We start from the raw sequence: 15,215 nt of genomic DNA, 5'->3' as shown, positions 1-15,215 counted from the left end.
TTTGTCATTTGGATTAAAAAATAATATTGAGAAGTTTACCTATGACTTAAACTTATATTCCACTGGTTTAATCAACATACTTTTAAGTAATCACATTTCATCAGAGCCTTTCTCGGCAATAAAGGAAGTATGTAGAAGTTAAATACACGTTGAAGATTAACACACTTTTGCTGATAGGTGCTAGTTGCTAGCTTCCCTTTAGAATGCAAAAATGACAAGGATTTAAAGTGTCAGAGTAAATTCCGATATTAATAGGTAATGCTCACTGTCAGATAATAATATTGGAAAAAAATAGAAGTGTTTGGAAGGTGTGACCTCTAATGAAAACCAACATAAACACTGTGTCAAGATGATCTCTGAGAAGAGTTCTAGTGAGACCAGACCACATTCTGGAATTGCAGGTGGCATTTCCATGAGCTACCATGCTCTGACTCTCAGGTTTTAAAACTTAGTGTGGTTATATTATTGCTTACATCATATTTTTGTAATAAGTCTAGCTCTTTTTTTTTAATTGAAGGAAACACAAATATCTGACAGGAATTGTAAGCTATTTTCATTGGCCTCCCATCATGTGACCATGCCTTTTTCACTGTGTAACTTCAGTAAATGTCTTAACCTCTCTGTGCCTATGTAAAAGAAGAGGTGTGATTAAATAATTCTAATTTCCTTCCAACATTAGGAAAACCCATTTGCCACATCAAAAATAATGAGCTGACAGCCCTGGCCTGTGTGGCTCGGTTGGTTGGGCATCATCCAATGCACAAAGAGGTTGTCAGTTTGATTCCTGGTCAGGGCACACATCCTGGGTTGTGGGCTCGATCCCCAGTTGATGCTTTACTTTTACATTGATGTTTCTCTCCCTCTCCCTTCCTCTCTTTTTAAAAAAGAAAACTCAATAAGATATAGGTGTTTTGTTTTTGTTAAGAAAAAGAAATAATGAGCAGACTTTGAAAAACAGATATCTGACTCAGGAGTAATGTCAATTTTGATTTGTTAGTAATCAAAAAACCTCAATGCCTGCAGTCAGAACTTTTTTTTTTTTTTAAGAAAAATCATTTTAAAAAATCATTTAAACTCCACACTGTTTCAAGCAACTGCTACTATGATAGATGTATTATCTCCAAAGTCTTACTAAATGTTTCTTTCCAGCACAAGACTCTACTTCATACTGTTCCACACACCCACAAACACAGGCCCACCCCACTGTTCTTCATAAGAAAAGCAGAAATTGAAGCAACAGAAGGAGTCCTGGATAAGCCATTGGTTTCCCAATACCCACAGAAACCAGAGATGTGAGCAGACACCTCCAGGCCACAAATGGATGAAAGATCATGGGAGACACATGAATTTACATCTCCACTACCTAACTCAGAGGTTGAAATGCTACCTATAAAAATAATGAAGAAGGGACATTCCTCAAAAGCTGCTCAGTAAATCCTTGGATTCAAACTCTCCACACAACCAACATTTTATGAAAAGGGAATAAAAAATAGTATCCCTGGTCAGGGCCAGGAAATACACCTTCCAATCAGTTATTACTTGAGCCAGGCCCTGTGAGTTTTGGGTTGTAAAAGCAGGTTTCTGAATCCGTATATTGAGTTCTCATACATGAAAGCAAGAGCTGGGAGACACCATTTTCACACACCACATGATTTGGAAGAGGAGAGAGCTGAGAAAACTCAAATTAAAAATAGACCACCCTTGACCCCCAGCTTGTTAGAAAGCACAGAGAACCAATGAGAGAACTCCTAAACCTTTGGCAAATGCCCTTTAGTATTCTCCAATTTATTGTGTTCTACCTTAGGTGTGCCTGTCTTCATAGCTGTCTGTTAATTATAACATACTAGAGGCCCGGCGCACAGGATTTGTGCACTGTTAGAGGTGTAGTCCTTGGGGATTGGCCTGCTGTGGAAGTGCCGCTCATCCAGGTCAGCCAAGCGGCACTTACACTGTGAGAATGCACTGACCACCAGGAGGCAGCTCCTGCATTGAGCATCTTCCCCCGGGTGGTCAATGCATATCATAGCAACTGGTCAACTGGTCGTGCTGGTTGTTCTGCCATTCAGTCGCTGAGCTTTTATTATATAAGACTAGGGACTCGGTGTACGAATTCATGCACCTTGAAAGGAACGTGTGCCGTGATGCTGTGGTGGGCACAGAGGCGGGTCATGGCCCATCCTCCATACCCCCACCAGGCCCCTCTTGCCATGGTCCCTGGCCCCGTCTACCAGCAGCCCTGCTCCTGCTGCCACCATCCCCACACACTGACAGTGCCAACCCCACTTGCACCCACTGATGGCATAGAGCAATTGGGGCTGGTGCCAGCATCGGGTGCAAGAAGTGGCTGCTGCCCTGATTGCTCCTCGGGAACAGGGGGAGGTGGAGAATCCCTCAGGGGCAATTGGGGCTGGCAGCTGCTGTTCATACCTGCTGACAGCGCCAAACAATTGGGACTGCCGCCAGGCACTGGCAATGCAAGTGGCATCTCTGGCACCAGCTGTGGGTGTGAGCGGGGCCAGTGCCAGCAGTGGGTGTGAGTGTCTGGCAGGACCACGGCTTGTGGGAGCAAAGATTTTCAGTAATCACCAGAGGCTTGCCCTGATGACAGCAACCAGCATCCTGCCTTGGTCTGGTACTCCTGCTCCCCTGTTCCACTATCCCACCTCAGCCAATACCCATCATTTTCCACACTCTGCTGCCTGCTGCCAACACCCACCATGTTCTGCATGTACCCCCTGGTGGCCAGCACATGTCATAGCAACTGGTTGTTTGGTTGTTCCACTGTTCAGTCTATTTGCATATTAGGGTTTTATATATATAGATGGCATTCAATAAGTATGCCTTACCAAATATTTACCATATTTTATTCTTCAGGAATGATTTCACAGCAAGAGAACCATGTTTCCAATATGCTAACAAGGTTTCAATGAGTAAAGTGAGGTTTAGTCAATACAAGAGATGTCTGCTGGCCCTCCTTCACGGCTATGGCTCTTTGGTGAGAACCTTCAGACAGATACTGTCCACCCATTTGTACCACACCCTATTTTTGTAGCATTTTTCTCATTCACTCTCAGCTGTTCCTGGTTTGCCACAAGTTTGATGGGAAAATCAGTCCAAACTGAATCCAGGAATGCCAAAGAAGGAAATCATGGTCTTTTCTCCATGACAGGCTTACTTACAACCAATGAGGCACAATGAACACAGCTGTGGAAAGGGTATGGACTTCCATCAGACAAACCTGGTTTTCACCTCAGCTCCCCTACGTTGTAGCTCCACAGCCTTAGGTAAGTAATTTGGAAACTCAAACTCGCCTGTAAAACGTAGATATAATCCCTACCTTGCTGGATTATTGTCAAGATTAGATGACATAATGTGTCATGTACTTAACAGAGTGCCTGGCATACAGCAGATGCTTAGTAATCTCTTCCCATCATAGAAGCACACACAGATGGTCAGATATTTTTCAAACCTCAATTTCTCTCAAAAATTAGAAAGGACAACTCCTTTCTTGTAGATGGCTATAGTGTTTTTGTGTTGTTTGTTTTTTAAGCAAGTGATTCTAGAATGCTTCACAAACACTCGAAAGAAAAACAGAGTTTAAAACTCAATTTCGGAGACTCTGAGTTTAATGTGAAAATTTTAAAATGATTTCTTTCAAAGTTCTTAAACAATGCTGAGCCTATAAACTGAGATTTTATCAGCACGGTAGTGGCTTAATGTACTCTCAGCCTGGGGAGCTCCCATAATTTTTAGTAAATTGGTTACTGTGTAGCAAAAACAGAAGCCACCCACATAATCCCAGACTTACTTTAGACTCTCCCGAGAATTTTGTTCCAGTTGATAGCTAAAAAACATCTGACGTGATTACCTATAGTAATACTACTATTTTAAGCAAAAAGATTAAAGATAAGAAGGAATGGAAAGTAATCTTTTTTTAGTTTGTGACCTTAAGCAAGGCTAGTTACCCTTTGTAGTTAAATAATGGCAACTTATTGCATTTTTACCAACTTCACAAAGAAATGTTTTTTTTTAAAAAGATCTAGCTTGCTTTCACCCAGAGTAGGAAAAAAAAAAAAAAAAAAAAAAAAAAACCCACAGACTGCCCATCCAGTATGGTAATCACCACATGTGGCTACAGGGCATGAGAATGTGACCAGTCCAATCCATGATGTGTGCAAGTGTAAACACACACTGGACTTCAAAGACTTAATACAAACAAAGAATACAAAACACCTCATCACTTTTACATTGTATACATGTAGACATTATATCTTGGCTATCTTGGGTTAAAATATATTATTAGAGTTTGTTTGCTTATATATATTTTTATATGTAGCTACTAGTTACTAGTACATTTAAAATTACTAGTACATCTGCTGAGGCAGCCGATCGATGTTTCTTTCTCATTGATAGTTCTTTCACTCTCTCCCCTCATCTCTCTCTAAAAATCAATAAAAGCACATTTTAAAAATAAATAAAACAAAACTGCATCTGCTGCCTGCTGAATGAGGGTGTTTCAATTGAAGTTCTAAGTTAACTACTCGAAGATGATGCTCTATACATCTTCCTGCCTCAGTTTCATCATTTGTAAAATGTCAACACCTTGGATAGATGTCTTTTAAAACCTCTATGGCTCTAGCGTTCCAGAACTCCAGGGTTCAATAGTTGTTGCTAGTAGAGAAAATTCATGAGGACTGGTTGATGACTGCTGTAACTAAGAGGCAGGCAGCCTTCCAAAGAGCGGCTCCAGACAAGGTAGGCGTCGCTTCCACCCAACCAGCAGCGTGTGTGTCTCAGGGCTGCAGACAGTGCTGTTGTACTTCCTCTGCCGGCTGCGCAAACTGTGAGGTCATGTGAGGAAAGCCCTGCTCTGACGAGGTGGCTCCAGGGCTCAGCACTGTGCTGCCTATTAACAGAGCTGTCCGTAGTTCTAGGCGCAGCTGCTGGCTGGCACACTGTGGGCTGAAGCGCAGGGTGCAGTGGGACTGAAACACATTCTGGCTGCCAAAGGGATCCAGAACACTGACTTCATCAGTCAGGAGCCGAAAAGTAGGAAACAACAACAACAATTTGTAACATATTGTATTTATCAGATTCCTGAAAGAAGCATTAAAAAGACAACATATAACTATCAGTTTCATCCAAAGTATTATTCTATATTTGTTTGTTTTCTGTTAACATGGCACCTTCTGAATTAACCTGGATTGAAAGATAGAGTCCCCCCCACCCAGTAAGCACTTGGGAGTCTGCGCCAAGCCACCTTGGTGGCCCACTCTCCATCATCTGACAGCAGCATGCTGCAAACATGTTTAGGTGTCTATCATGTGCTGGGCACCAGATACAACAGCAATATACAGTCTCTTGTCCTTAAGCAGAATACCAAGTAAGATGACAAATGTGAAATTGGATGGTAAGTTTTGTGAAAATTGGATGGTAAGTTTTGGGTGCTCGTCTTAAAAGCACCTAACTCAGGAGCTGGGAAGGCATTTTGGAGAAAGTGAGATCCAAGTGAGCTAAAAACTGACCAGAAGAGGAGGAGGAAGAAGCAGTCCACGCTCCGAAGGACAAATATGAAAATGAACGAGATGCATCACCAGAAGGCTGTAATTTAGAGTGTGACGGGACTAGGGGCAGAGGTGAACCTGAGAGGGAAGCGGGGCCAGACCATGAGGGCCTTGAATACCCTGTGAAGGAGTTGATAATGGTAGCCTAACCCCAAGGCAGCCATCCCATTCTTCCTAGTCTTAGGAGGATTAAACTGCTTCTTCCTGCCCAAGCATGCCATGTAGTACCACACTGTCCTGTCTTGGCACAAGTCATCCCTCCTTCTTGCCTTCTTGAAGGCCTTCCTGTCTCTGCCTTCTTATTTTCATCTCAGAAGTCCCACATGGATTTCTGGCCCCAAAGAAATTAGCTGGAGTTGGCACACAAAAGAAAAGTGATTGGTCCTCAATGTTCTAGACTGGCATCTATTTCCATGGTTGGAACCACAATATTTCACTTTGTGTTTGATACATGGAGTAATGTAAGGTGCCTCTCAAAGGTCTCTTCCCTTAAACCCTTTCCCAGCCCCAAGACTAAGCAATCATTCCCTACCTATAAGCACACTTCTTGTAATAGACTTCAGGGTGAGAGGACCCAAAGTAAAAACCATCTTCTTTCAGAACTGCCCCCGTTGGTGGCAGCTGAGCAGTCAGGTTAGGACAATGTGACCATGTGCCGTGGTTATTGCTCACCGAGTCAGGAGAGGACATGAAACTCAGATCTTGCCTCTCTCACTTGGAAACCAGGGCTGAGACCTGCTAGTAGGTCCCTGCTAAGTGCTTTAGTAGGGAGGACATTTACACTTGGAATCTGTGGGCTAGGCAACTTCTCCATTGTACGCAGAAGCAGAAAAAATCATAAAAGTAAACCATGGCCACGGTTTGGCAACTTTCCAGTGTCTTGTTCTAGTCATTATAGAATGGCGTCTACTTGCAGGAAAGTACCATGTCCTTTCCATGGTTGGAATCACAGTATTTGCTCTGTGTTTGACACAAGGTCAGTGTGAAATAATGCTTGCTTGGAGGCTAAGTTGTGACTATTGTTTTAACCTGATTGCTTATTCTTGCCTCTACCTTCACCCACTTTAGCTCAATGGAAGTCTTGAAAGGAATCCTTTCCCACTCTAAGAAACAAGGTAATTAAATAGGTAAAGAGCTGAAATACAGTAGTGCACCTCACCCTCAGGCACACACTTACAAACCCATCTCTGCCCTTCTGTAAGTCTGTAACTCGTTCTTCCTTTTTATCCCTGGGGATAGGGTCACATGTTAAAGTTACATTAATTTAGGGCAGCGGTTGCCAACCATGGTCCATGGGCCACTGGTGATCCGTGAGGTGAAAGGTTGGCAGCCTCTGATCCAGGGCATGGCTACTCAAACCCTCACAGAATCAGGGCAGCTGTTATTTGTCTTGTGACTTATCTATATACATTCAGAAAGTGGGGCCTATTTGTAGATTATTTTTTGTTTACCCATAATTTATCACAAACTTATTTTCATTGTGAAAAAAATGATCTACTAGTAACTATCATATGATAACCTGTAAACTTCAGTAGCTGTAAGTCATGTATCTTAAGGAAATGTGAACTACAGAAAATCTGTAACTTTCAGGAAGTATGTCTGTTACAACAAAGCCAAGGTTACTCCTCTCCCTCCTTAAAGTCTTTATCAGTAACACTAGAGACACGGGTGTGGTCCCTAGTTCTGGCCAGTGATCCCAGCGCGAGCCTCTGGCGTGGAAGGGCAGGTCCCAGCTGACCTCTGGGCCTTGAGGAGCACCTGGACCCCTGCCTCCCCCCACCTCCCACGCACCCACCTTCGCCTGAGTCCTTGGGGCCCCGAGTCCCCACTAGGAGATACGATAAGCGTGGCCGGACTCCACGAGCCAGGGTGCAGCCTGGGCCTCTGGGCCACCCAGCAGTGCAGCACAGAAGCAGGGCAGGTAGCTGTGCTCTCTCCTGACCAGCCTACCCATGCCGGCTATGGCCCTGCTCACCTGGAAGATGCCACGTGGGTGCGGGCAGGCTCCTTCCTTGGCAAGTGAGCCCTGGCATCCCAGAGAAGGGTAGAGGGGGCGTGAGAAAGAGAGCTCGAGGGACACCCCGCATTATCACCGCACCTCTAGCTCGTCATCCCGGCCCCAGGTAGCCAACAAGAGGTTGTAGCACATTATAGACGCCTGCCATGTTCTGCGCAATCCCGTTTCCCCCTAGTAATCAGTGCACATCATAGTGAGAGGTTGAACTCCTGGTCAAACGACTACCCAAGGGGACAATTAGCATATTAGGTTTTTATTATATAGGACTAGAGGCCCAGTGCACGAAATTCATGCATGGGAGAAGGAGGGTTGTCCCTCAGCCCAGCCTGTACCCTCTCCAATCTGGGACCCCTTCAGGGATGTCTGACCACTCGGGCAGTCGGACATCCCTCTAACAATCCAGGACTGCTGGCTCCCAACCGCTCACCTGCCTCTACCTGATTGCCCCTAACCACTTCTGCTTGCCAGCCTGATCACCCCTTACCACTCCCCTACCAGCCTGACCAATGCCTAACTGCTCCCCTGCCTGCCCAATCGCCCCTAACTGCCCTCCCATGCAGGCTTGGTCCCCTCCCAACTGCCCTCCCTTACAAGCCTGATCTCCCCCAACTGCCCTCTTCTGCTGGACCGGTCACCCTTAACTGCCTTCCCTTCTGGCCTGATCGCCCACAACTTTTCTTCCCTGCAGGCCTTGTCCCCCCCAACTGCCCTCCCCTACTGGCCTGGTCCCCCTCCCCAACTATTCTGTCCTACAGCCCTGCCCCCCACCCCCCAGCTGCCCTCCCCTGCTGGCCTGGTCACCCCTAACTGCCCTCCCTGCTGGCCTGATCACCCACAACTGCCTTCCCCTGCAGGCCTGGGTCATCCCCCCCTCATCCCCCCAACTGCCCTCTCTTGCTGGCCTGGTCTCCCCCAACTATCCTCCTCTGCCAGCTCAGTCACCCCTAACTGCCCACAACTGCCCTCCCCTGCAGGCCATCTTGTGGCGGCCATATTGTGTCCACATGGGGGCGGCCATTTTTTACCACATGGGGGCAGCCATCTTGTGTCTTGGAGTGACAGTCAATTTGCATATTACTCTTTTATTAGATAGGATAGGCTCAGTTCCTCTCTGTCCAACCATAGCAAAAAGTTTTTCTGACAATTTTAACAGACTACGATTAGTAAGCAAGCACCTTAAAAACAGTACATACCAACTCCATTAACTGTTTGAGCTGACCAATCTCTTCTGGCAGTGATCCGAGTTTGTTGTTACTTGCAATTAACACTTTGAGAGGCAGACCACACAGGCAGGCAGGCAGGGTGGACAGCTGATTTCGACTGCAAAGACAATACAAGGGCACATGTGAACATACAGGCCACTTCATACCATTTGTGAACCTTTTGCACAAGCAAGGAGAAAAAGAGTGAGCTGAAAAGACACCTAACTAATAATGAAAAGCCAATAAAGTTCCTGTGTATGTAATAACTCAAATCTCATATGTATAAGACAAGAAAATATATATTTTACAAAAAGAGAGGCATAGGCTGGTCTGAGGGACGCACAAGGAACCCTGAAGAAGCTGAGCCCATGGCCAGCCAGGGCACAGGTGGGCAACATGCCCTGTATCACCAATCGCAACAGGAAGCTGGTGCCAACTGTCATCTTCCTGACAATGTGAACAGGAAATCCTGAGAGGATCTAAGGTATTTTACTACTAAAATAGACAGCAATGGAGAGATCATTTTCCTGTAACTCTCAACACTACCACCCAATTTCCAGTGTTTTGACTCACTGTGGTTGTTTGCTTAGGTATGTGCAAGAGAGCTACTTAAAAAACAAACAAACAAACAAAAACAACAACTTTATTGCTGAGTTTTCTGTGAGGTGGGAAAATATTGAAGAAATGAAATCTAAGAATCGGCCACAAGTATAAGGCAGTGACTTATTTTATCTCCTCCCTCACAAGCAGCCCTTTTCCTGGTATCAAGTAAGGAGACAGATGGTTTTCAGCTTCCCTTTATTTTTCTGGCCATTCTGTTTTGAAATCAACAACCAGACAATAAACACAAAACTCTGTTGTATTGCCGAAGCCGGTTTGGCTCAGTGGTAGAGCATGGGTCTGCGGACTGAAAGGTCCCAGGTTCAATTCCGGTCAGGGGCATGTACATTGGTTGCGGGCATCCCCAGTAGGGGGTGTGCAAGAGGCAGCTGGTCGATGTTTCTCTCTCATTGACATTTCTAGCTCTCTATCTCTCTCACTTCCTCTCTGTAAAAAATCAATAAAATATATTTAAAAAAAAACAAAACTCTGTTGTATGTCATAGTATTGCACCTACTTAGAACTTCTGTGTGTAAAGCTTCAGAGGCTGTGGTACTGTATGCATGTATTTAAGGGTGCACATAACATCTGTGTGTGCAAGGGCATGAGACAGATAGATGTACTGCAAACACACAGACCAGTGGTCATTTTGGGGGGAGTAGGTACAATGAGTGGATTTTATTTTTTTTACTACATTTTGCTAAATTTTCCAAAATGACTACGAAGTGCTTTTATAATTAGGAAATAAATCCTATATAATAAAAGCTTAATGTGCAAGTCGACCGAATGCCAGAACGACTGGTTGCTATGACATGCACTGACCACCAGAGGGAATATTCTCAAAGCAGGAACTGCCCCCAGCCCACAGGCCCCAGGCCAGCCAAGGTGGGTGCAATCGCCCCACAGAGGGAGGTGAATGGCAGTGGTAGCAGGGGGTGAGGCGTGGAGAGGGGGAACAGGGCCAGTGGGCAGGCAGCGCCAGTCCAGCCAAGGTGGGTGCCAGCAGGGGTCCCCCTGATTGCCTCGCCAGTTGTCCCACAGATTGGCCCTGATCACCAGCCAGGCTGAGGGGCCCTGCTCTTGCGCAAATTTCGTGCACAGGGCCTCTACTATCATTATAAAAAGATAAACTTCATCTGGATACTGGTTATATGGATGCTTCTTTTGTGGAAATTCATTTAGATGCACATTTATGATCTGGGCCCTTTTCTGTATGTGTAAAGGTTTTATTCTCTCATTCCCCCATACCATATGAGAGCACAGGGATCTGGTTAGCCAAAGGGTGCCTCTAGCTACTGGGCTCATAACAAAACAGGTGCTGTTCTCTTGAAAGAACCTTCCTAATATGGGTACTCTGTTGTAACACCCTGACATCTCTCCTGCTCCTGGTCCCCAATGCCCAGGTAATGAGGTTTTAGCAAGAAAAGATACGGCCACATCTTCTCTCTACTGCTCAGACCCAAAAAGAAAGTTATTTCTAGAAAGGAACCTAAGAAGGAGAGAGAACTTTCTCTATGAGGGTCCGGCAGAGGAGAGGAGCTTGAGGGCCCTTTTGGGTTTGGGGCGGGTGTTCCTGGCACTAGAAGGACCAGCGGACTCTTCGCTCCCTCCTGGTTAGGATGACCGGCGAGAATGAGGGTGACGGGCTCACCCTGGCCCTTTCTCCTGATCTCTGGGTACAGTGACAGGAGAGTCTGGGACTGCTGGCCTATTCGTCTGTCCTCTCCAACCCCTCCTGCACCCTGTCTCCCCCACAGGAGCCAATGGGCTCTTCTGGGTGGAGGAGGAGAGGCCCTGCTTCCCGGTGCCTGCTGGGAGAACTGTCTTCAAAGACGCTACCTCCTGAAAAGAGACCTCAATTTATCAAAAGGTGGCAAGTAAGTAATTTGGGATGTAATTTGTGGTTATAAAATACTCAATAATATGTAATTTCATAAAATGAGGATTGGTAAATTAAAATGTTAACAAGATAATTTTATTATTTGAGCTATACTAAGCTTCCTTTTCAAGAGACAATATTGGGAACAAAGATAAGTATGCTCAAAAAATTCTGCATTCCTATTTTCCACAGAATCAATGATTACAGTTGAGATCTTATCTTTGTTTCTTATCTTGGAAACTCAGATTTAAACTATTCCCAATCTCACTACCTTAATGCAGGCATCTAATCAAATTAACAGATTTTGAATTGGAGAGGCATTTATCTTACTATTTAAGTAATTCAATGAAGGCTCTGTTTATTCAGAAGCATGAGTATTTGAAATACTTGGAATTCTTCCAGGTCAGTACTAATTGAAAATAAAGTAAAATTTAAGCTTGTGAAAGCAGTTAGTTTATTTGATAGGAAAGAGTGCTATTTATGCCAAAAGTTGCTGAAGAGATAGGTATTTATTTATGCCCCACACACTCCTATATTTAATCACCAGTATACCAATAACATGCCAAGTCTTCGATCAGAATACATGTCACAGACGTAGGGCACATTTCTTCTACTGCATCTATCTGTTCCCTCAGCCTCTACCTCCATATTTTATCACAGGATGTTCCAGTATTACTTTTAATTTCCCCAATAGAAAAAGGAAATACACATGCACACAAATCCCATTAGCTCTCTAGCAGGTATTTATAAAGGAGAGGAGAAATTGCTCTCTTTAATCATCTACCCACATCATCTGGCATTTTGAAACCACTCATCTGGCATTTTTCTCAAGCACATAAGTGCCTCAGGCTGAAATCCACTCTTCTCCCCTCCCACTGGTCTCCTGGGGGCCTGAACCCTATAAATAGCCCTTTGAGGAAAGAATTTTTAAAAATAAGGCCATTTAGTGTCTGATAAAGTAACATTTACCTTCAAATCTAGCCTGTGAGCCACATCTGAAAACAAAATAAAAAATTAACAAGAGTAAATCAGTGGGGGAAAGGGGCCACTCACTCAGTAGTAGAAATTATAGATCCAGTCATGGTGGCATGAAACTTCCTGCCATCAAAGAGCCAAGCTCATCCAGCATCCCATCAGTCTCCCTGGCCATCTGCATGGAGGGTGGCCAGGGAGCAATGAGGGGAGGAAGGCAGGCAGTGGGCTTTTCCCATGGTTACTGTTAATGCTTGTCTCCCCTCTTTCTAAGTTGAATGACTCTCCAACAGATTTGTCTATTTACTAATTATGAGATGGAATAAGGCAGCACAACATAGTATGAACAATTTTGATAGCCTAAATTACTCTTGGTTTCAAGTATCACTTAACCTAATTCTTAAATTAAGAAATTCACAAACCAAGTCATTTATTTATGGTTTTACTTTGGCAGAATCTTATTTTAGTGTATTTTGATTATAGCACTTATTAATATGGCACTTATTATTGTTTCAAACTTAGTATTTGACAATTTATTAAAAAATTATTTCCTTTAAAATATGTAATGATGAAGACATGCTATATTGTTACATGTGACTTTATTATCAGGGCATTATATGTATTTTTTATTCTACTGGACTATAGGAGTGAACAAAAGTAGGTTAATAATAATGATAAATACAATAACTAATAATTAATTATTATACAAAAATAAACTCGCAACTATAACCCTTCTTTTGCCTATCCCTGGACATTCTTTTTAAAAATATTTTTATTGATTTTTTGAGAGAGAATAAGAGAGAGGGAGAGAGAAACATCAATTGGTTGCCTCCTGCATGCACCCTAACAAGGGACTCAATCCACAAGTTGGGCATGTGCCCTGACTGGGAATCAAACCACTGACACCTTGGTGCACGGGACAATGACCAACCAACTGACCACACCAGACCGTGAACCTGTATATCCCTTTTTTGTATGTATATGTATTCACTTAATAATGAAACATGGGCCAAAACTGGTTTGGCTCAGTGGATAGAGTGTCAGCCTGTGGACTGAAAGGTCCCGAGTTCGATTCCGGTCAAGGGCATGTACTTTGGTTGTGGGCACATTCCCAGTAGGGGGCGTGCAGGAAGCAGCTGATCGATGTTTCTATCTCACGAATGTTTCTAACTCTCTATCCCTCTCCCTTCCTGTTTGTAAAAAATCAATAAAATATATATTTTTAAAAATAATGAAGCATGGAACTCACTCAACAGAAAATAATTTATAGGGTGATTTCTATAACAAATTCACTTTAATTCCCTTGGTAGAAAGGTCACCAACAGGGGAATTAAAAGACCTGGTTTCAAATCTCATCTTCGCCACAAGTCATCTGTATGACTAAGTTTAACCTCTCTGGCTTTGTCGTCCATATAAACACAGGAATAATACCTTCCTAACGTGACACATGAGGTTATGAATACAAAAGTAATTTAGTCAATACTAAATCCATATATAAAGATTAAACCAAGCCCAACCATTCATTAATGTTGCCAACCAACTATTAGGTGGGTAACCAAAAAGAGCATATGTGTGCTTAGCTACATTTTAGTGGTTTTTATTTCCTAATTCTTGAAATTTCAGCCACTTTTAGAATATGATTTCATATTTCACTTATTGAAAACATATAAATTAAAAATAAAGATCATTATTCTAAGGCATACTGAGGAGAATCAGGCTATACATTTTTAGTCTAAAACAAACCTTGTTGCTATTTCCAATGTGGAGAACCAACCTCTATACTGATAAAAAAGGTAATATGTTAATTAGACTAGGAGACCGGACATCTTCCTACCATCCGACTTCTTTCCAGACAAAGCCAAAATTGTGGGGGCCAAGGCAGAGGCAGTTAGGGGCCCTGAGGCCAGCTGGTAGGACAGTTGGGGGCCATCTGGCTGGCAGGGGAAAGCAGTTAGGGGCCATCTAGCTGGCAGGAAAGGTCAGTTGGGGGCCATGAAGCCAACTGGGGAGGATAGTTGGGGGTCACAGGCTGTGAGGGGAGGGTAATTGGGGGACATCAGGCTGGCAGGGGAGAAGTTAGGTGGCAATCAAGCTAATAAGCAGGCAAGTGGTTATGAGCCAAGGGGTCCTGGATTGGAGAGGGTATGGCCGGACTGAGGGACCCTCCTCCCCCCATGCACAAATTTCATGCACCAGGCCTCTAGTCTATATATATAAAAGCCTAAGCAACTGGCTGACCAGCCAGTAGTTATGACATGCACAAAGTGCCCCCTTGCACTCCAGGACCATGGGTGTATGAATCCATGCACTGGGCCCCATGTCTTATATAATAAAAGCCTAATATGCAAATTGACTGAACAGTGGGATGACAGGTAGGTGGGAGGTGGGGCTAGTGAGCGGGCGGTGCCAGGCCAGCCAAGACGGGTCCCAGCGGGCAGAGGGAGGGGACAGCGATTTGGGGGCAGCACCATCCTCCAATTGGCCTGCCAGTCACCTCCTGCAGAGGGAGGCCAGACTGCAGCATAGGCCCACCTGGGATCGGGCCTAAATTGTTGGTAGGACATTCCCGAAGGGCTCCTGGGCTGCAAGAGGGTGCAGGCTGGGCTGAGGGATCCTCCCCACACCCTCCGAGTGCACGAATTTTTGTACACTGGACCTCTAATTACAACATATAACCACATGGATGACTTTTTTTTTATCCATCATCTCTAATTCCAGGATCCTATCAGTTCTCGGGAAACCATGCATATCTAAGGATCACCACCTCCATTTACTATTTGGTTTCCAAAGACAAACAAGGGTCCTGGGTTCGATTCTGGTCAAGGGCACATGCCCAGGTAGCGGGCTTGATCCCCAGTAGGGGGCGTGCAAGAAGCAGCCAATCAATGATTCTCTCTCATCATTGATATCTTTCTCTATCTCTCTCCCTCTCCCTTCCTCTCAGAAATCAATAAAAATATTTTTTAAATCCACTTACTTTA

The 15,215-nt window shown here is 44.2% G+C and overlaps 1 protein-coding gene across 7 annotated transcripts in view; it reads right to left on the bottom strand.

Annotated features, from left to right (window-relative positions):
* LRCH1 (leucine rich repeats and calponin homology domain containing 1) overlaps positions 1-15,215 on the bottom strand; it is a 189,535-nt gene that overhangs the window by 72,400 nt on the left and 101,920 nt on the right. For all 7 annotated transcript variants that reach the window (XM_084879336.1, XM_084879340.1, XM_084879338.1 and 4 more), the window contains exon 3: positions 8,775-8,901. In XM_084879336.1, the coding sequence (XP_084735462.1) occupies positions 8,775-8,901 (127 nt within the window). The remainder of the gene's footprint in view (positions 1-8,774; positions 8,902-15,215) is intronic.

Source organism: Pipistrellus hanaki (assembly GCF_964339955.1).
Source record: "Pipistrellus hanaki genome assembly, chromosome: 3".
NCBI lineage: Eukaryota > Metazoa > Chordata > Mammalia > Chiroptera > Vespertilionidae > Pipistrellus > Pipistrellus hanaki.
This window is presented reverse-complemented; position numbering and strand designations above follow the sequence as displayed.